This window comes from Struthio camelus, chromosome 3 (genome assembly GCF_040807025.1).
Source record: "Struthio camelus isolate bStrCam1 chromosome 3, bStrCam1.hap1, whole genome shotgun sequence".
NCBI classification, from domain to species: domain Eukaryota; kingdom Metazoa; phylum Chordata; class Aves; order Struthioniformes; family Struthionidae; genus Struthio; species Struthio camelus.
Window position 1 is genome coordinate 79110224 of NC_090944.1, and position 23030 is coordinate 79133253.

Sequence of the window (23030 nt, forward strand, 5' to 3'; positions counted from 1 at the left end):
GATAAGCACACTTGTATTTTAACAGTAAACAATGAGTTTATCTTAGTGAGCTAGATCCTTTGGAAAATAAAGGCTTAGTATGTTTTTTGTGTCTTACAGACAAGATAGTGAGACAAGCTGGCGAGCTGAAAAATGCCCATGTTTGTGAAGTGGGCCCTGGGCCAGGAGGGATTACCAGGTCTATCCTCAGTGCTGATGTTGCACAACTCCTTTTAGTTGAAAAAGATGCTCGATTTATTCCAGGATTGCAGGTATCAGTCAGAGAGTAATTTGCATAAATGTATCTACCACATTGAAGAAGAACACTTAAGGACTTCAAAACAAGGCGCTTAGAACTTGTAAGGCTACTTTCAAATGTTCACGTTAAAGATTCAATCTGAAGTGCTAATACTTCCTCGATTTCTTCCTGATGTTCAGTTATTTTGCTTAGCTATGACTGGAAGGAGCATAATAATCCATCTAATTATGTTTGTTTGGATGCTTTGCCCATGAGTTGGAAGAATCTGATTAATTCAAGCTCATATGGAAAAATTTAAAACAGAGATTTAAATTAATAAGTTTGCAGATATCTTCTTTCTGATCAGGTTCTTTGTCGGACATAGAGATGACATTTCTGTATTTGCAATCACTTTATGTTCCAGTATTTTCTTCAATGTAGAAAAAAACCCAGAAAAGCAGGTGATCTCTTTGGCATATCCTGCCAAAGATATGCATCTGCTGATGCAGAACCATCAGTATTAGGTAGTTTGAATTTGGTGATTGTGAATGTTTTGTGCACCACTTTGTGTTTCTTTGACTAAAGTCGGCAATCCTTTGCTTGGAAAAGGAAATGTGTAGTATGATAATTAATTACTCCTGCTTTTTTTTCTTTTTTATGCCTTTTCATTCAGATAGCCATTAAGTCTCTGTAGGACCTGATCCTGCAACTGAATTAAGGCAAAGGCCTGTCTGGTTCTGCAGGTTGGCATGCTTCAGGTGCTTTAAGCGCAGATCAAATAGTTGTTGACGTCCTTTGATGTCCTTTGGTCTTACTTTTTCATTCTAATCCTAATGATTATTCTTCAAAGCTTGTAACGTTTTGCATGTATGTCTTCAGTTAATACAGTTCCATGCAGATTAATATCCAGATACAGCAGCATAAAATAAGTATTTATTTTACATTTTCCAAAAACACTGTTAAACTTTTGCTCCTTTCTTTTAAAGTCAGTATAAGTTCACAACTCGTTGTGCCATTTTGCAAATACTGTCCACTTGTAAGCTTTCACATTTATGGAACTTGGACTTCTAAATCTAGTAAGAAAAAGAAAGTCCAAATCTATTTAGATTTGACTGTTCTCTTAGCAATTCAAAGAGCTTTCCGTATACTGCAGATTAATCTCCTGTGTATTCTGTAGTGAATCGGCAGTGAATAGCCAGTTCACTTGAGAATTGCTACCATCTCTTTGCATGACAGTAACAGGATAAGATGTTAATGAAACTGCTTATGTCCTTAAAAATGAATATGCATATAACTATATCTCAGTTGGGTTAGCTGTTGATAATTTGTAGTATGTTGGCTATACTTTTTTTCTTCACTTTTTTACTTTTCTTGAGTGGAAGCAAACTTGCGTTCATTGTTTTCTATTTTAAGATCTCATTTGGGATTTGAGAGAATTTGAGGTGAAATGACACTGATTTTAGTTATCACCATTTTTTGGGTGCTTAGAAAACTTTTCTGGGCTTCCAAAATAACAGCTACTAAAACAGTGTTCTGACAGAAAACATACTTTTCAGGGTCTGTAGTCAGCCTTTGGTATGTAATCCGCTTTACTATTCAGCTGGATTAAGTTAGTTGTTATTTTTCATTAGCAACCTCCTCACAGCAGAAATGACCGTGCCTTGGTGAGGTTGTTGAATATAAAGATGTTACAATTCAGTACCAGTGGATGTGAATGAACAAGTAATATATTGCCTCTGTTAGTGTTAAATTTGGTTTACGTTCCCTCCCAATAGCATGATAAGTAAGAGAACGAGTCTTTCTTTCATGATAATGGGGGTCATAATGCCTCTTTTTCTAGTTTCCCATTAAAAGCTTTATCAAAAACAAATGCTCGTGAAAGGGCTGAGATTTGAGTAACAGAAAATATCAGAGTTTAAAATAACAATTGGAGACTGTTACTTAAAAGTTTCTTTTGGGATATTTATAAAATCACTGAAATTCAGCATTTTTCACTGGCTGTTTTTTTGGGCTGTAATCTCTGTCACCAAACTGAAATTCAGTTCCTCTTTGCTGCAAAACTGAAGTACAGTGAAGAGCATATGTGCACCGAGTAACACTTCAGCTGAGAGTATATCCATTCTGTCTTAACTTAAAAAAAAAAATCACAGCCTCCCTATATCATGCATCCTAATAGGTCTTAGGCTGGAAAGATTTTTGAGGAGAGAAAGGGCACTCTCAGCAAGAAGTGGATTGAATATAGATTTCTTCTAGGCAGGCTGTTTTATTCTTTGGAACATACCTTTTATGTGTTCTTTGTGCCCTTTCAGATGCCTGTGAAGAACAAGAGCGTCTGCATAATGCAAAATCACTTGGCCTTTGCTTCAGCATGTGCTCGCTGCACAAGAGCTCCTGTAATCATGTCAGCTGTACACGTTTATGTTAATACTGAGAAAGTTTCAGTGGCTTTCTCAATCTTTGGTTCAAGTTAGCAGTGTACTACTGTGGTTTTCTATTGACAAATTACATGCAGTTTTCAATTACGTTAAGTTTGATAATAAAAAAAACCCAGACGCTCTTGACTTGGAAACCCCTATTAAAAAACCATAGCATATATGGTAATATCTGCCCATATCTGTGTAGGCAGCTGTCTGCTTCCTCTTAGGCTGTTTTCTAACTTTATTGATCTTATATTATCTTTCATCCTATTACGCATTTATAGCAACTTCAAAGAAAGATTTGACAAATAAAGGCAGGTTAGTGAATTTCTATGCAATGTAATTGCTAGTACAGTGCTGAAAAATCCATTAAATGGTTTGGAGTTGAGGTTAGATTTCTTTTTCTAGTTGGAAGTAATTGCATTTAAAACATGCCGGGACACTTAGTTTTTAGTTAAGCTGTTTTTTGTACTTTCTACATTTAACTCATTTAAGTTTTAAAAAAAAAAAAAAAAAAAAAGAATTCTACACTACAGCTGTAAATTGTAAGCCTTTGCGAAATCACTTCTCTAAACTTTCATTATTAGTACTCACTGTTTGAAGGTAAATACTTACTGATAGTGGCACTCAATTTTAACTGCTCTTGTGCTTTTTCATATACTGAAGATAAATATACAGGATAGATAGTAATGGTTTCATTCTTGCTGTGGCTGAATCTGGGAATGGATTTAGACAGTGCTTAAAGTGAACTGTACCTAATTCTGCTTGATTGCCTACAAACAGATGCTGTCTGAAGCAGCTCCAGGAAAAGTGCACATTGTTCACGGAGACATTCTGACATACAAGATGGAGAAGGCTTTTCCAAAGCAATTAAAAAAGAACTGGGAGGATGGTTAGTATTTGATTGTGGTTTGTTTATTGTTTCATTTTTAAGATTTCTGAGTTAGTTTGGCAATATAGCTGGAATTCAGTCTGTCAGTGCAGGTGTTGCTCTCTCACTGGTACATTTTGAAGGTAAGAAGAGAGAAGGCAGCTGATTTTGTATACTAGAAGGAAACAATTAGAGAATCATCTTCTAAGCCAAAAATACTGAATTTGTGTCACTATCGCCTTAGTCAAAATTACAGAGGAGCTTGGCAGTTGTTAAACTTAGGGTGTCCTCACTGTACAATAATGACTGTTAGAAAATATAAAAGTAAAACAGTATACTTTCTTCCTAGCTTCTTCCTCTTTTAGAATAAGACAAAAGCCACCTCTGTTGTCATTCCACTGAAGAAACTTCTATAAATATCTTTGAAACTTGGAGGAAATTTGTCATCAGAAAATTAGTTTTCTTACTGCTTTGGCTTCAGCTGGATATCTTTAGCAAATGTAGAACAAAATCGAAGACTTTTTTCAAACCTGGGGTTCTTTTAGGACTTGATTTCGCTTGCCTTTTGGAGCATGTGTGTGTGTTATAAATCGGAGATGACCTCCCAGGCCCCTTTGCCAAATTTCTTAATATAAGGTTAGAGCAAGTCTGTGCAGTGCCAGAAGAACAGTAAACTGCTTTCTGACCTAGGACATAAAAGACTGCCACGTTATCTTCACTTTGAAAAATTCTGTGCTGATTTGCCTTATTGCATTGGTAAGTACTTCACAAAACAAAGCTATGAACAAATGTGTGTATGAAGATGAAGTGCAATTTAAAAAAGCTGATGAGAGCTAACTAGTTAGAGGTAGGATATACTTCAGCAGTATTACTGCCATATGAAAATCGGAAAGGCTGGTGGATTTCAGAAAGATGCTTATCCATCTGATATTTGTGAAATGTCACAATTATCCTAGGAGTATCACAGATCTTATTCAAATCTTTTGACAGTTGTTTTTTGTCCACCAAATGTTAACAGAGCCACCAAACATACATATCATTGGAAATCTACCCTTCAGTGTTTCAACTCCTCTAATCATCAGATGGCTTGAAAATGTTTCCAATAGGGATGGACCTTTTACTTACGGCAGGACACAGATGACGCTGACTTTTCAGAAAGAAGTTGCAGAGGTAAGATATTACTCTTTAGTAAAACGGTAAAGGTCATAAATTGAACAGAACTTTGTTCACGTGCAACATTTTGTTTAAAAGTACAAAGACCATTTTGGTTTCTTTTAGAAAAGGAGGAAAGTGCTAGTTCAGTTCTTAGTTTGTGTATCAGTCTGTGGCCATAAATCATGAAATTGAACTTTAATTATCTGCTTGGTTCCTTTCACAGCACACAATTTTTTTTTTTTAATTTCTTATTTAGGGATGCATTTCATTAAGGTACTAAGGTGCTTAATATGTTTTTTTTCTGAAGTTGTACTGCTTCAGCATGAATAGATTCAACAGCACTCGTCTGTCTTTTAACTATTTTCCTTCTCTCTCAGTCATTTATGCACTGTTTTGTCAGTCTGCTTTTCCTTACCTTTCAGTCATCTCAAGAATTACACAAAAAGTTACTTCCTTTACCCTTTTTTTTTTTTTTTGGGGGGGGGGAGGGAGGTTAGATAAATTGATATTAGGATGACTTACTCCACAATGCTTTCAGACCTAACGGTTTATTTCTATTGGCTTGTTATCTGCATGCCATTCTCTATTTAGAAGAAAAGAAATAAGGACTGGCACAACAGTTTGAGAACTTAATTTCCATCTAATTAGTCCAGTATTCAGAAATATTTGGTTTTCTATGTGTGACCTAAATGTATATGTTGTTTTAATTTTAATCTTTCAAAATAACAAATCTAAAAGAAAATGTTGCTGCTTTTCACAGTGAATTAACAGTAATTAAATATGCAAGTGGCATGTCTGTTGTTATTTTGGGGTCTTAGAAAACCATTCTATGTTGTCATTGCCCTGACCCTGCAATCAAGGTTCAAGATAAGTGCTGAAGCGTTTCCGGTAGGTGGCTCTAGAGAACATCAAGGACAAACATTTAGTATGCAGTAAACCAGATTTCGTTAATCAGTTCTGTGTCCACGTGGTTTCTGGCATAAAAAAATCCATTTCTGTTTTCCGGAATGATTTCAGGCCACTTGAGAATATACTGCATTGCAAAGTATGGCTAATGGACTATGATAAAGAATGCAAAGTGAGGATGGAAAAGATACAAAGTTTTGTGATGGCAGTAGAAAAAATTGGCATAGCATTGAGAACATAAAAGCTCTCTGTACTTTATATAGCTGTAGCCAGCTGCATATGCCATTGGTGACATGCAGATTATAGTGCTTCTGCACCCAACATAGTTCAAATGAGATGCAAAATACCATGCACTCTAAGTTCCTTGTACTTAAAAACTTGAGAAATAAAAAACATTAGGAATTGAATGACACACTGAAGTTCACGTAATGAATCAGTGTTAATTGTGGTTGAGTTTACATTCTGGGACTTCCTGACTCTTACCCTTGGGTTTGTTTAAACATACAGTTTCCAAAATTGTTCACTGTGCATGATCTGCATTTCCAAAACTGACCTGTTATCATGATATATTCATTCTGGAGAGAAGCTGCCTTTCACATAAGACTGTTTTGTCTTATTATGTTTTGTCTTTTGTCTGAGTATCTGTAGTAGCTTAAGTGAACTGTTACGATTTGGCATATTACAGACATACTCAGTTCCAGTGAATAAAGAACAGTTTAAAATTTAATACTGATAAGAGGAAAAAAACCAGGCTTTGTTTGTGGTCAAGCTCGTTTTAGCTGGTGTAACAGGTGGAAAATTTCTTTGCATTTCTTGCTGATGGCACTTTCCTGTTTTTCTCTTTCCTAGCAACACAACTGTTCAGCATGAATTTTGTCGGTTTAGACCTGTTGCTGCTGACCTCTCTGTTCTGACATGATTTGATCAAATCGACTAAAACTGTTGATGAAAACTAGCAGTTATGTTATCGTATACTGAATTCAGATATCTGCAGTAGTAAAAGTGACACTGTTAAGTCTTGGGCAGATCATTTTGTCTCCTTAGTTTAGTTTTGTAAAATTAGCATTGATTTTGTGGAAAAATAAAACCCCTCAAATCTGCCACCTGAGAGGAGTACATCCTGAGCCACTTCCATTAAAATAAGTCAGTTTAAATAGAAGATCCATTGTCAGTCTCTCTAATTTCGAGTAAAAACAGAGTAAAGAGCGGCTCACCTGAACTGCCCTGCCAACATGGTCTGCAGGCTAGGAGGTGGAGTGATAGACTGTTAAATGTAATGTGGAGGGCAGTAGCCTCTTCCTCTGGCACAGCTGATACATTTCCACATGCTGTGGTATCTAAGAGACAGGCATCTTAGAAGAGCAGGAGCAACGCTACTTAACCGTTTTGTACTTAACGCTGCTGTCTATTTAGAACACTGGACAAGAAGTGCTAAAACAGTAGAAAAATTCTGATTTTTTGGAGGCAACAAAAGGAAGAAAAAATACCGTTACATTTTCCTAAATAATATAGGTTAAATATAAATACTTAAGTTCTTAAAAAATAAAAATAAAAAAAAAATTGCTCTTTGGCAGAAACTAGCTTGTGTACTAGACTGTGTTTAATATTCCTTTATATGGTCAGCTTCGATGGTCTAATTGTTCGTGTAGGTTAATCCTTTGACAGATTTTGCAGACTTGATAATAGACTTTATAGTATGCATTTATAAAAAATAAAATAATATGATGTAGCTTACTAAAGAACAGGCCAAATACTCTGGTGTTAGTGAGGCAGTCACTGAGAGCAGTTGATAGTGAGCAGGCTTGAAAGAGACATTTAGTATCACCGTGAGTAAACTCCAGGTTGGGTTTCAGAATCTTTACTTTACTTTATGCCTTGGTAAAATATTAATAGTAGATATGAAAATCTTGTCCAGTTAGGTGCCTCTAGCATAGGTAGTTTAGTGCAATTTGAGATGCTATCCATACTTTAAAGATTAAAGAAAATTTTGAGAGGGAGAGGAGAATAAAAACAACCTACCAAAATTATTCAAGTTACAAAAGTACATTCTCAAATCCTTTGTGGGTCACAGTGTTTTAAGATGTTACAGTCCAGAGGTGGATCTTGTTGACTTACTCTTGCTGTAGCTGAGATCCAGCAACTGACCACCTGAAACTTGTTAGCTTGTTTGCACGGAAGGTGAGATTGACTTGTTTAAATTGGCAGTGGAAGGATTACAAGCCCTGTCGTTCCGTCTATCACATTTCCATTGCAAGAAAATGAGACATTGCATTGCACTGAGATTAAGGAAGTGCATATCTGATTGCATTATTAGACCTTCCAGTCTTGTTTTTTCAGAGTAATAACCTGATAGATTTTTAATAGGTTTCCTCTGAAACAATATTTAAGGCAGTTTTAAATGCTGCTGCAGGCAAAAAAGAATCATTGACTTTTCTTTCTGAAAAGACATTGAGAAATAATTTATTTGGTCTGTGCTAATACTGCAACTGCCTTTTAGGGGAGCTATTTACAAAAAAAAAATCTTTAGCAATAGGTTTAATTCTTTTTTCAGGCACAGTTTTAATACTCATGGCAGCATTTCATGAGTAGAGTTTTTATCTGAAGCTACCTAAGGCACAGATGTTAGCAGATACGAAAATTGCCTTTTCATCATTTATTTGTGGTTAAGGTAGTGGTAAATAAGAACAGGAGTCTTCAAAATTCTATTTCTGTTTAGTTAATGTCATGTGTTCTAGCATTTGAGGATTATTTTACTTGGGGCTTTTTATGTTAAGAACTTGTTTGCGTTAGCAAAACATGCAGCACGCATTTCTTAACAGGTCGTGAAAGTGTGGAAAACCTTCTATGTCTTGGCTACTTCTTTCCATATTTTTACATTAATGTGATAGTTTTTTGAAGCCTCCTTGCTCCACAGACCCTGCCGGATTTTAACAGACAACTGCTGCTTAGTATGCTTCAGCAGATTACAGTTGTTATCTGCTGCATGCTTTGAAGCAGTTCCTTCCCAGTTAGTAAAAGGGAATTTGTATCTCAGCTGTCCTAGTTCACCATCCAGCATAGTAGGTTAAAGCTCCAGCATGGATAGAAGCCATGTCCTAAGAAGCCATGTCCTAAGAAGCCATGTCCTAAGAAGCCATGTCCTAAGAAGCCATGTCCTAAGAAGCCATGTCCTAAGAAGCCATGTCCTAAGAAGCCATGTCCTAAGAAGCCATGTCCTAAGAAGCCATGTTTGAAATGGAGATGCTAAAGTCTGTGAACGTGATCTCTGCTACCACAACTACTGTGGGGGCAGAAGTCTTAACAAAAAAGAGTAACCAGCTGCTGAATTCTGGATTCCTACAGCTGTTTGCTGAGTGACTGAATCGGAGCCCCATTCAACTGAATCAGCTTCCTGTCAACTGTCCTGTTTATCTGGCTTAGTAAGGGAAGTTTTACTTGTTTCTTACATGTACTTCTCCTTCACTCACTGTTATTTTTCATCTTAATTTATTATGTGACTTAAAACAACATCTCATTCCCAACTCCTCTGCAGCCAGCTTCCAAGAGTATGGGACTATTTTGGTAGCTACAAGACTAATATATATGATTTTTGGTAGCCTTCACGAGAAACTTCTTGTAATATTCAGAGAATTACTAAGTTGAGCTTTAAATGTTTAAATGCTCTGTGTTGTTAGATATTCTTAAATTATGTGAAGTAGATCCAACTTCTTTACATTTGTAGTAGGCATAGACCATTTTATAATGGATAAATTTTGTGAGGTATCTGATTTTGAGTTTGTGGAGCTTCGTTTGATCTTGAAAGAGAATTGATACAGATGCAGTGCAAAGAATGTAATAATACTGTCAATCACTGTAATGTTTGACTTAAATCCTGTAGTCAAGTGTTTTAGTCGTCTTCTGTGTCCATACAAAATTATTTTGACTTTCACAAGTGTGATATGCAGATAACACTACAGATATGCAAGTAGCTACTTTCAGTAGCTTTTTTTCACTACTTCACGCATTTGATTGCAGGACAGAGATTGTATATTAATGTGATAATGAATTACTGTTTTGTCGGGAAAAAAGAATTCTAGATGGATGGGGCATAAAGGTTGGTTTAATTGTTCCTTTTTTTTTTAATTTGTCTTTACCTTAGATTATACTGAAAATCCAGCTTTTAATATAATTTCCTCTTGGTCAGTTTAGTTTTGCTGATATGCGTGTCTTGATTCTTCCGTAGAGGCTCACGGCTAAGACAGGAGGTAAGCAACGTAGCAGACTGTCCATCATGTCCCAGCATCTCTGCACTGTTGAAAACTGTTTCATAATTCCAGGTCAAGCCTTTGTTCCACAGCCAGAGGTAGGTATTGATATCTTTCTTTGATTTTTTTTTTTTTTTTGGTTAACTTTTCAGTCAAGCAGTAGATTACTGTAGATTTATCTGATGAAGAAACTACCAGCATGATAGGATATTACTATAGTGTAGGATTTACACTGTTTGTGTAAAAAGGGATAGTGATGATGAGAGATGTCAAATGCGTTTAATTCCCTTTAAGGCCTTTGGAATCAGGAACCAAAAGTGCTCAGTACAATGCAGAATCAAATTGAAGAGCAGCATGGCTCTGGTCTTGAAGAAAGAAATTTCTGAAATAGAGGAGGAAATCAGAATTGAAGAACAGAACTGTATAGCAGTTGTACACAGTGCAAGTGCACTGAGAAGCATACCCAAGGAAAGTTTGAGAAGCTTATAGCTGTTTGAAAAGGGGGGAAATAGGAGGATTAAAAACCAGAAGGCATCCACTGAAACTGAAAACCAAAAGCTACTGAAAGAAATTTTAAAACACAGCATTAATCTATGGAATTTTGTGTCACAGACTGTCTCAGCCAAAACGTCAGTGGCACTCAGGAGACTAAAGCAGTATCGGTAATGATATTGAGATATTTTGTCAAAGTGGATTGTAATTTATCATGCTTTGGAATAGATCAATGAATAGCTGAAAAAACTGGGAGGAGCATTCCCTTATAGATAGCTTCTACTTCAAGCTATGCTATTTTTTGGTGAATCTGATACTAGTCATGCCAGATAAGGGTTAGTGGATTATTATTTCAGTTTGAGAGTACTGTTGTATGTTTTCTTTTCCTCTCTGCTGTGACGGAAGTATGCGTTAGGCTTACCAAGTCTGTATGAGTGAATCTTGATTTGTAACTTACACTATGATGATATCAAATACGGTTTTAATGCTTCAAAAATTGGTGAGCTCTATTATTTCTGATTATTTTCTCTTTTAAAAGACAGTCAATGACAGTTCAGTTGTGATCAGTACATCCACATATAGTACAGGATGAAACAAAAGTTATAATGCTTGTTTCTCCTTGTAACTTTTTTCTCTACTTTTGAAGGAGATCTCTATAGCAAGATATATAATGTAACGTCATTCTTGCTTAGTTCTGTATTAATGATAAACACTGACAGTTGCATTTTGTTTCATGAGGTCCAGGAAACAGGCTTTAGGCTTCTTTGGGAGAATGCCATTAAAGTTACTGAAAAGCACTAACAGTATGCCATAGAAATGCTTTTTTCTGCACGGGCTAATAATCCAGAGTTATTGTAAGTATCTGATGTTGTAGATGAATACATATTTATAGTGAGAGAATAGAAGGAAGTTTGCTCTGTTCCCCTGCAGAGCAGTAGTTAGAATATGATACATAGTTCAGTCTGATCAACTCCCAGTTGCATAGCTGCCTCTGCGTGCCTTTCAGAAAGGGCGTTTAACACCTTAACGGCATTTTCTGTGTGTAGCAGTATTAGATCAAATCGATGCAGTGCTTGAAACAGTTGAAGAAATCAGTATCATTAAAACTTTCCAAACTACTCAAACAATTAATGCTTCCTGGTGGCAGTAAGAAACATATTTTACTATTCTGTCATTTCATGCTTTTCAAGTAATACATTTCTGAGGGATCTACTTTAAAATCAAGCCTTTTTAAAGCAGCAAGTTACAGTACTTAAAGAAAAGCTTTGTATTTGAGTAACTAAAGTCTCCACATTGCGATCTGTAGCTAGAGTGACCGTAAGTAAATACTTCAGATGTCATTGCCCTTTCTGTCCTGACTATTTTGGTATATTGGAAACTGACTTGTCATATTAGTAAATTTTGAAAGAAACATCATACAAATTGGCAGTGCTCGGTGATATAATTTGATCAGTACAGAAAAACCGGTGATATAATTTGATCAGTACAGGAAAAAATGAATTCCTTCAACTGTGTATTGTTTTTTGTAAAGTGTTGAGTAGATCAGCAGTACTTAACTTCTGATTATTACAGCAGTATTAGTTATGAGAAGATACCAAGATGGTTTACTAGTTGAAGAAGGCTGTAGTGTAGAGAATAATGGAGTTGAATCTGCAGCAGTAGCTATTCAGTGTGGTTCTTCTAAAACAGCAGCCTAACAAATTGAAATTTCAAAAAATAGGAAGAGAAAACAAAATATTTCTCACTTTTCCCTGATGGCACTCATCTGTTGCATGTTGCTTTTCTCTGCATTGCCCTGTCAAACATTATTTGTCCTATTACTTCCTGGAAAGGGCATATATTAATGCAATGGATCTGATTTTTAGTAAGGAACACAGTTGGGTATTCCAGTGCAGTATCTCCATACTTCTAAGAGGAGAGATGTGGTATACCTGTAAAAAAGGTATATTTGGTTCAAGAAGATGCTTTTATTTTTGGATTATGAGAACTTGGCTTTTACCTTCGAGTCTGTCTGCAAGACTTATCTACTTCCCTGGGTATTTCTGGAGGGGGAGATCAGATTTAATGATAGGACAGCCTTGCTAGGATTGTAGCAACTTTGGGAAGTTTTCTGTTGTACAGTTTGCATTTGTAAAGAGTTTGGGAAATACGCCTAGAAAATTTGATGGAAACTTTTGAAAGATGTTGATAAATAAAAGCTTTCCATTTCTGATGTTTGTCAAAGATCTCTAATTTCCCAAGTCTGTAATCTTTACATTTCACCTTACTCATTTTTAGCATGTTTAACTCCCTCCTATTTGCTACAGCAGTTTGCCACCTACATGTCACTCCCTGTTTAAGATGGTAACCATCTTTTCTCCCTCCTACCTGTTCTTAAGTGTGTAGAGGAGAACAGTCTTCTATCTGTTCTGTCTTCTTATCTATAGCAACTGGTGGTTTTTTTTGTTTTTAATAACAGTCATTGCAATTATGGGAATCAAGAATGAATAAATCACACTGAATTCTGGACAGAAATCTATATGTATATATTTTTTGTTGTAAAAATATGAGTGTCTCTAAATGAGGTTTGTTTGCCCTGAATGCGCATGGAAAGCCACCATTCTGTTTCAGAAATGTAATTTGTTGCTTCTGCAAGTTCCTCTTAAACTGGTTGGTTCAGTCCTTCAAGAAATCCTCCCTCACCTTTGTTACAGTCTGTCTCTTGGGTCTTTTCGCGGCAGGCTTATCTCCTGAGAACTTTTGGAAAATCATTCCCTCTCCCTTATCACTGTAAATTTTAAAGCCTTTATCTGGGTATAGTCTGATGATGACTTAAAATATTATTTGTATTTTTGGTAAGTTACTGGTCAAGCAGGGTAAACTATTATTCATGATTGCAATCTGCTATGGAAAAAAGAGTGGCCTTGCTTATTTTTTGCTTTGCATTTTTGGGGACTTTTTTTGCTCTCTCTCATAGCTGATTTCCAGAAACAACTTCAGGAAGTCCTCTCACTATTAAATATGTGACATAATGTTCAGTAATGCCAGTATTCCAATTTGTCTTGTTTTTTTTCCCCTAAGTGTTGGGTGCAATTTGAGGATATGGTAGTGCCAGTGTAATCAAAAGTCTTTTACAGACTAGGTCTGTAATTGAGAAGCTATAACTGATATCCTCACTTTCCTGTACCAAGAAGGCCTTAGTTGCCTCAGAGCACCTGTCCCATAGAGTCCTGACAGATGTCTTAGTATATGGAAATCCTGTAATCAGTTGATGCTCAGTTGAGTGAAGACTTCTCAAAAAAGACAATACAGGTAAAGGCAAGAATGTATTTATTTAATATATTTCTTTGAGTTAAAACAAATATTGACTATATTGCAAAAGCAGAAAATGCGTGCTACTCGGACAGACCTGGCACCTCTTTCACTGTATTTTGTTTCCTTCAAACTCCTATCGTAGATTTATCTTCTGTGTTGTCCCTGTTTGTAGTAGACCAACATGTGGCTTCAGATACTGCAATTGCAGATAAAAATCTCTGCTTTCTTGGAAGGCTATTGCAGCATGTTGTGAATGAGACAGCTCAGTGTTCGGGTTTTTTTCATAGGTGTACAAAGCACTTCAGATACTTCTATATGTAGTTTTGGCAATAAAAAATTGAGCTGTATGTATAACCGAAGGCATCATTTGTGCTTGTAGTATGCAGTTACTGCCTTTTTCACATGCCTTCATATTCAAAACTTTTTCAGTTTTTTTTTTTTTTTTTTTAAGAAATGTCAGTTTTCTCATATGCTGGCAATGATAGCAGCTTAGTGTCATGTCAGACCTCTTACTAAGGGTTGACAGGCATGCTTTTGGGAGTGAGTAGTTTACTTCATTTGCCCAAGGAATGAAAATTATTTCAACAGTACCTATGAAGGTTAAGATGTAGTAGGCTTTCAGTTATGAAGCAGAACAGTGCCTTACACCACTGTGTCTAAAGAAAGAAAATTTGGGTTTTTGCTCATAGTTAAGTCTCTCAACATTAGCAAATAACTACTGATCAAGTATTAGGAATAGTACAAAACAAGCTCCTTGATGAATATATAGGAAACTCAAAACGGTTACCTAATAATAGTAATACAAGCAAGATGAAGTTCCATTCAGAGCTTATGGATATTGGAACAAAGACTCTGCCTTATTAGGTGTAGAATAAGTTTCACTTTCTTGACTGCTACAATAGAAGATTTAATTTTTCTAACAGCTCTTTTATGCTGTCTGTGTATTTAAAATTATACCTGCTTTGTAGTGTATTAGTGAACTTAGAGTAATAACCTGGGAACCGGAGTTATATAGGAATGAGCAAATAAATAGCAGTGGATTTTGTTGTAAGAATTGTCCAGTGTTGTCATATTGCTAAATGTAAAGGCCTGCATCCTTTCCTCTTTCCCTTTCCTTGTCTCTGTGTGCCAATTAACATGTATTTGATTCTCACTTGGGGAAGCATTTAGGTAGGACGTCCTCTGTCATGACCCAGTAAGAAACAAATTTTGTATTTTGAAAGCGGTTAAAGGATCCAAGATCATTAATCAAATGAAGGGATTTCACAAAATACATTTAAATGAAGACGCTATCTCGTTATCACCATTGTATGTTACAGTTTACCATAATAGAATATGTAGTAGTGGGCCTGAATCAGAGCCTACTGAAATAATTACAAGGAGCTATAAAGTTCTTTTAGAAAAAAGTACAAGGTGGCCTAAATGGTAGCTGTAGTATTTCAGCTGTTAAGAGCTACTTTGAGGAAGTGTAAGCCAGAACGCTTCCAGATTTTTCATGTATGTAGTTACTAAGTTTGTATCCTGTGTGTTAAAGTTTGCAGGTGTTTTCATAGTCATAGTGACGTTTCTGTTGTTATGTTGCTCCTCAGATCTCACATTCATTGTGTAGTGGTAGATTAGTAGCAATTGGAGAAAGCGCAACAGATGTTTCTTTAACAGTTAAAAATGTAATCCACAGCAGGTGGCAGTTTGGGGCTGGAGAGCCATTTTTGGCAATATCTGAATGGTAGTGTTAATTCTTCAGCCTGATATGCAGATACAGAATACAGTTAAGAGTTTTGGGGTTTTTTTAAGAAAGAAATCTAGTTGCTAAGGCAGCTGAGAACTGAAAATGAAAGGCAGATGTATCCGTTACTTAAAAAACAATGAGTTTAGTTTCTTGGACAGCAAGTGATTCCTTTTTTTTTTTTTTTTTTTTTCCCCTTGTTTTACTTACATCTGAATTAAAGAGGAAAAAGTAAATTACATCGTCACACACTATACATTATGGATAGCTTGATTTCCTAAATAAATAGCAGTATATTTTTAAGCATCTTTGCTCTGACAAGCCATCAGTTTAATTGTTACTGACAGTTATGGTTTTAAATGATGCCGCCTTCTCTGGTAAATTTTACATGGAAAGCCAAAAAGAACCAGGTTTGCAAAAATCATCAGAAAAAGAACTCTTGCAGTAGACTTAAGCTTTGTTTCCTACCTCGTTCTTCTTGCTGATGTCATTAAAAATAAAAATACGTTGCTAAAACAAAATTGCAGCCATGACATAAGGAAAAATGTGCTCTTTTCATAAATTCTTTAAAATAATGAGCCTGTACTTAGCACAAAAAAGCCTCAACTGGTAGGAATAGCTGTATTTACACGTAGTCCTTCAGGTTGTAACCTGCATTGTTCTCTTGTTGTGTGGATGGGAAATGTTGCTGTTTTGTAGGGTCAATCCATGGTCCTTGCTGCTTTTTAAAACAGGAAGTGCAGAAAATCACACCTGCAATAAGCAGAAACCCTGCTGCAATGAATCCTATATAAACAGCTCCTCCTGGTTCCTGTTTACTGCTCTCTGGAACGGTTGCATCCATAAAATTTGAAATTATTTCTCTTGTGTACCAGGATGTTGGTACTAATCCAAAGATTCCAGAAAGAATGAAGCACACTCCTCCAGCAAAACAAGTGTGGCTTTTGCTGTCCGTGTCCCCTCCCAACTTTGTGCATTTCATTCCAACTGTAGTGATGCAAATCCCAAAGGCCGATAGGATGCAAGACAGTACCATGGTGGTCCTGGCAGCCTGGACGTAGACAGGGAGAGAGAGAACGGAATATTTCAGGGTACAGCTAAACATCCCAGTGCTGTACCATGTGCAGTCCATCCAAAGTCCTTGCATCTGCGTTATAGCTGTTATGATATTTGAGCCAACGTCTGCGTTTACCTTCCAGTTAGGTAGGAGAGTGGCTGTGATGTCTCCAAAAATGCCAAACAAAGCTAGAATAAAGGCAAAGAACTGCAGACCTGCTGATGCCATGAGGATTATTTGCTGTCACCTTTTGTCTGCTTGTTTCTCTCTTGCAAACGTGTGCAACTGGTTGGTAGCTTCGCAGCCAAGGCTGTAGCTGTCTGTGTGATGGGGAGGAGGGGGAGGAGAAGGACAGGGGGAAAGAAAAAGAAATCAGCAAACAAAAGAGCTTGCATTTAAAATTAGAGCTATCCGAATGAATATCTGAACGTGACCCTGCAGCAGATGAGAGCAGCTGAGCAGCTGTACAGAAGGTACTTGAACATAAATGATGACAAATGGACAGTGTTTTAGAATCGATTGTAAAAAGGAGCTGCCGTTTCATACACGACTGCAAGCCATCAAGCATAACTTGTTTTGCTGGAGTTGTGTTCAGTAGTATTATGCAGATCACTGGCTTACTAGGCAAAAATGTATCGTAAATGAAACGTTAAACACTTACAAATTTAGAAGCCATTCTGGAAAAATACTGTGGTGGAAAATACATTTTTACTCTTAAAATACCTCCCCTTAAGCATGTAATAGATGGTTGTAGTCTATTGACTATTTTTATAACTATGAACATTGATAATATTATCTTTTGTTTAAAGTATGGTTAAAAGTGACCCTTTTATTTCAGCTCTTGAAACATTATCTGCTCTTCTGTCTAATAACTGTCCCCAGATTTAAGGCTTTTGAGAGAGAGAGAGAATGAGATGGTATTAGATTTTGCAGTATTTTCACAATAAAGTGGCCACATATGTAACTATGTTTCCTAAATTAATGTTTTATTTTCAGAAGTATGATTCTGAGTCCTTGACTTAGAGCAACAGTCTTGTTCAAGAGTCTCTCACTAGAGAGAATAAAATGTACTTTTCTCTCTCAAATAAAATAATCTTTTTTTTGACAGTGATAAGGAATAGCTTTACTGTATTAAGTCCATTTTTTCAATCGGTCAGTTCCCTGCCTGAAATGACTGGCAAATTCGCCACATAGTGTCACTTTTAAAATTCATTCTAAAACTATAGTCTACTACTCTTACATGAAGGGTCAAATCACAGGTGCACAGCCATTTTATCATGCTACTTAAATGTTCTTGTCAAATGTGAAGACAGAACTCTATTGCTGTTACATCAATTGAGGCTTTGGGGTAGCAGATGAAGTAAAATGGTTTGAAGCCTGTGTGACGAGGATAAGCTCAAGGTGCCCTGCATTTAGAGTTGGGTGTGTTGTGTTTTTTTTTTTTTTTTTCAGCTTGACAGAGAAAGGGAAGTCCTCAGTTTGGAATATGATTTCTAAGACCTGCTGTTTTAACCAATTTTTAACTTTTTCTATTGTGTAAATACAAACAATAGTACTAAAGTGGTCTTTAGTATTAGAACTTTTGGGAAACGCTGAAATAGTAGGGGATAAAGTTGAAATAAATGGAACACACAATCTCGTAGTGTTCTACTTATTTCACTTTATTTTATATAAGATGGCTATGTTTTGATGAATATGTGTTCTTTCTAAATAACAGTTTTCAACAGCAGTATGTATCGAGTGATCCTCTAGTTTTGTAGTGTAGGATTAGCAGTAAACTAGAATTTATATACTGTATTTAGTCCAGGTAATTATTCAAAGATGTGCTATCTCCGTCCAGCATACGTATTTTTAAAAGGCTTACAGTTAAGATGAGAATGTTAACAGCTACTCAGTTTTAAAATACTAGCTCAAACACCTGCCTATTTCAAAATCCCTTCAGTGCGTTCGAACTGTAAAGAGTTTGCTTTGACAAATGCATGTTGTTTGCTGTATCAGGCCCCTGGGAAAGATGGCTTAGCTTCCTTTTGCAGAGGGAACTGACATGTCTAGATAGCTCAAAACTCATTCAAAAGCATAGTCTGGATCAGCTGATTAGTACCTTGAATTAGCTTTTTTCATTGCTGCTTTTAAAATTTCAACGTATTCAAACATGCAAACACCAACCCACAAAGCACTGCAAACAGTAGTCGTACGTTATAATTAATGGGGTGAACTAAATCAAAGGCATGATAAATTCAAGTATAAGCACTGTAAACTGTAATAAGAAATACAGTTATTTTACATTCCTCTTTGTGTAGCACTTACTGCTGGATGTGAGGTCTAAGATGTTTTCTTCACTGTAGATGCCCTGGAAAAATGTAATTTCTCTTGAACAGAGCTATCCCTTCTCATATAAAACTGTATTGGCATATATTAACAAAAAATTCTGTGTTGTTTTTTCTCTTCTACAGCAAGTGCAATACTGCTGCTTGTTCCCTGTCTTAGTTCCATCTACCAGAGAATAAAGGATTACTTTGTTTAATGAGTTTTGTTTGACAAACACTTAGTAAGGGAAAGCAAAGAGATTATAGAGAAAAACACATATTTAGGACTAACAGTTTCCATATAATGACACATAGATTCTATGATGAGAACTGCAAACGGTGACAACAGCAAGAAAATCTTTAGAATCCAGAAATTGTGTAGACTTACTTATTTTTAAAAGTGAGGTTAGAATTCATTTCAGCTGCACTGAGAGCCAGAACTAGAGGGTGTTTTTTTTAATCACATATAATCTTCTTATGAGTTTACATATGAGTTTTCATTTCCTCGGAAAGAGCTATGCAGTATGTTTTAATTTGTAATTGGAAGAGCAGCACATTTCTTCTCAGCTACAGGTTTTGCTTTTTTCTCCTCGATAGCCTTAGCAGTCTGTAGGTTTTCCTTTACTCTCTTGTCCTTACGTGAGTCTGTATAAGTGAAGGAAGTGATAAAACCTACTGGTAATGCTTATATGGTAACTGTAGCACAATGGTGGAGTGGCTTCAGCAAGTCAACTGTGAAATCAAGAAGTTAGGGGAAGAATCTTATCGATTGGAGCAGTGATATAACCACAGGTTCTGCACCTGATTTTTGCTTTCCATGTGATCTTGTTTGTGTTACAAAAGATTTTGGGGAACAAAATTGTTTTCTTTATTTTCATTTGCTGATGAAGAACACTTTATATCCTCAGGACGTACAGAAGCTTTCCTTTTGGACAAGGTGAAATTTAATAGCTAGACCATTGACCCCTCTGAGAGAAGTTTCTATAAACTCTGCTTGGCTCTTGCGTGATCATTCAGTAACTGCAGTATAACTTAATGTAATGTATACATTTTGACATGACATAATTAGATGTTCTTGGGAGGGGGAGGGTTTCCTGCTTGTCAGGAGCTTTCTGCAGTACTGGAAAAACTGATAAAAACTAATGTAAAAAAGAGAATTAGTAGCTAAGTTCATAAATAACTGCAGAAACGTGTCACGTCTCATAAATCTATTTGGAGTTCTTTGGAGCAGTCAAGAGAACGTGTGGACCAGAGCGGGGTTTATCTAGGTTTTCAAGAGACATTCGTGACGATCCTCACAAGGCTCTTGAAAGAGCTAAACTCTCATAGGGTAAGATGAAGGGTCCTCATCGGAATAAACAGGTGGTTGAAAGATGAAGAAAAAAAGGGTAGGGTCAGTTTTCAGAGTGAATGGAATTTAGTTCAGTAGTGGAATTGCACAGCAAATCTAAGCGAACGCTTGTACTGTGTAACATAAAAAGTCTGGAAAAGGGTGAAGACAGGCGTGACACATTTTGCTCATGAAAGTTATTCAGAGTAGTAAAAATGAGATCTTACTCTGAAAAATTGCAAAGGGACCTTTATAATACTGCTGACTGGTAAAACAGCAAGTTAAAATTAAGCATGAATAAAGTGACACACAAGGGGCAAACCACTTTCACTTACATATGCAATAACAGCGACAGTAGTCTCTGAATGTACTAATCTGAAATGAGGTTTTGGGATGGCCCTTCCATAAAAACAGCTCAGTTCAGCAAGTAAAGTCCCAGGAATTAGTAGGAAAGTACTGTGCTACCCGGTAAAGCCACATCTTGATGCTGTCTGCTGTGTCTCAAAAAAGTGATTAGTAAGGCCATCCGAAGTCTTAAATTCTGTATGAGAAACTGTAAATAATCTAGAGCCTCTTTTGGAAAGGGGTTCACTATGAGGAGGGTTACATTGGAGGGCTGGAAAATTTTAAGCATCACGAGGAAGGAAAATACTACCTTTCCCAATATGATAACAAGAGGTCATATGTTGAAAATAGCAGAAGACACAGCTACAGCATGAAAGGACTGCTTTGCATGATGTATGTGTAAATTGCAAAAGCTCATTGCCACAGGATATTGCAAAATGCACAATGACTGCAGGGGTTCAAAAAGCAACAGGGCCAAATTCCTGGCAGAAAAATCCCTTGAGATTTAGTAAATGTGAAGGCATCATTTCTGGCTCAACAGGTCCCTGTGCACAAATCACAGAAGGGTGGGAGGGCATCCTGGACAAATTCTGCTATTGGTTTGACCTGTTCTAGTACTCTTTCTCTATGTGCATGTTGCAGGTCACTGCTGGAGACAGTATTTAGTCTCGATGGACCTTTGATCTGAACCTACACACTTGTTATTTTATTCATATATTCTTAGTTTACATCAGTAAAGCTCACCAGTGCCTTGGCTACTTGAAAAGTATTTGGGGAATGAGTGTTAAGATACATCGGATGTAATAAACTTTTGTCTAAGAAAGGACAGCTTTTGACCTTTGGCTTTACCACTGTTCTAACTGAAGAAGTAGGGAGGGACGTTAGATGAAATTAAACACCAAGAACAAGCAAGAAATTAACACTTAAGTTCTAATTTTTGAAAGCAAAACATTCTAGGGAACTCTTCTAAACCCTGAGTCTGATTTGAGCCTTGCACTAGTGTGAATGGAGCTAAATTATTAGAAAGTTGTTACACAGGAATTAGTCTATTGCTGTTAGTGCAGTGGCATGGTTATTTTTTGCTAGAAGTGAAGCAATGAAACCCTCACATCAGAACAAGATAGCTGTGAGATATGTGTACTTGGTGTTAGACCTAATGTTCATTTCTGTGGTAGATGGATAAAATCCTGCTACTAAACACTTGGTTTGTGAAAATTCTGGCTTAGAGGCACCTTATTTGGAACACAAGCAACTTGTTTTAATGAAGTTTTACTACGTTCTGCTAGATTTCAGTTCCTTGTTAGAGTAAATGACGGTGTGGAAAAGGATATATAGGCTTGCTTTTAATACAGCTTTGTTGCAAGATACATGTATTGCCTATCTTAAGACCTTTATTGCAAACAATTAGTGAATGTGAAAAATGTCTCATTTCAGCTCATTCTGATTTAGAGTGTTGATTTTATCAGCCAGGCAGCAGACTATTCTAAATTAAATTGTACTCTGTAACGTGTTCACACTATCTTAGAATATAAACAGCCTTCATTGTACTTGAAGATATACTTGAACACATGAACAACGAGGGGAGAATAACAGCTACGCTATTGAAAGTTCACTATAGATCAGTTGAATAATTTGTATATTGATTATTTTGTAAGTATTGAGTATGATTTTGTAAATATTTCTAATATGGTTGGGGAAAATAAAAAAATGTTACTAATAAAATTATCCACAAATAACTTGTGTACTTTACGTCCCCTTGTGTATATAGACTTTCATAATTCTGCTCTCTATTTTATGCATATTTAAAAGGTTAGGGGAAAATAGCATGTATAATTCTACAGGAGTGGCCAATTACAAGTAAAAAGCTCTCTCCTGTATCTGTTGCCGTAGTAACCAGGCAGCTTTCCTGGGGTTCCAAAGAAAACAGTGCCTACAATGGAGCAAATGCTGAGAAGTACTGTGTTTTGTTTCAGAAGCAGAAATTATTGCGCACTAGCCTTGAGACTTCAAATTGAGTTGTTTTTCTTTTAAGTAGTACACTGCATCTGGATTGTGAGGGTTTTTTTTCCCTTCAGAAATTTTTTGTTACAGATGCGGCTCCTACTTCTGAAGAGGAGAGTCCTCGTATCTCACTTAACAGCAGTTCTGCAGAATTGAGGGGACTATGCAATCCCAAGTGGTCTCTAGTGACTTTCTTGTCCTGTTTTTTGGGGTAAATACATTGTTTTACTTCACAACAAAATTGTAAATAAACGTATAAGCATGTAATTAAGTCCTTAATATTTCTGTACAAGGAGCTGGATGGTCATGTGAAGTATGCATTTACCCTGTGTAAAAAAAAAAAAAAAAAAAAAAAACCACTTGCATATCGAAGTGCTATATTTCCCTAGTCATAAGGTCCTATTTAGGATTATGGGTGATTTGCGTTTACATTTATCTGTTATGGATGCCCATAGGTTTTCGCTGCAGTCTAAACTTGGAACCACACTTTAGTTTTCATTACACTGTTGTGAGTCTAAAAGAACAGCAGCTGAATTTTTCTGAATATGCATGAGCTCCCGAGTACCTGATCAGATCAGGTGTCTCTTGCATAGACAGGTACTTCAGGGGAAGTTGTGAAACTATTAGATGTAGGTACAATAATGTGCCTGTATGGGAAGTTTCCAGTCT

General features: G+C 36.4%; 2 protein-coding genes across 5 annotated transcripts in view; one reads left to right on the forward strand and one right to left on the reverse strand.

The window, feature by feature from the left end:
- TFB1M (transcription factor B1, mitochondrial) overlaps window positions 1-23030 on the forward strand; it is a 32807-nt gene that overhangs the window by 2972 nt on the left and 6805 nt on the right. For all 4 annotated transcript variants that reach the window (XM_068938654.1, XM_068938652.1, XM_009676991.2 and 1 more), the window contains exons 3-6: window positions 100-251; window positions 3418-3526; window positions 4524-4675; window positions 9789-9908. In XM_068938654.1, coding sequence (XP_068794755.1) covers window positions 100-251; window positions 3418-3526; window positions 4524-4675; window positions 9789-9908 — 533 coding nt within the window. The remainder of the gene's footprint in view (window positions 1-99; window positions 252-3417; window positions 3527-4523; window positions 4676-9788; window positions 9909-23030) is intronic.
- Window positions 14999-18713, reverse strand: CLDN20 (claudin 20). The gene is made up of 2 exons (XM_009676990.2): window positions 18687-18713; window positions 14999-16699 (listed from the first exon to the last, which is right to left on the reverse strand). The coding sequence occupies exon 2, from the start codon at window positions 16605-16607 to the stop codon at window positions 15948-15950; it is 660 nt and encodes a 219-aa protein (XP_009675285.1). The 5' UTR covers window positions 16608-16699; window positions 18687-18713; the 3' UTR covers window positions 14999-15947.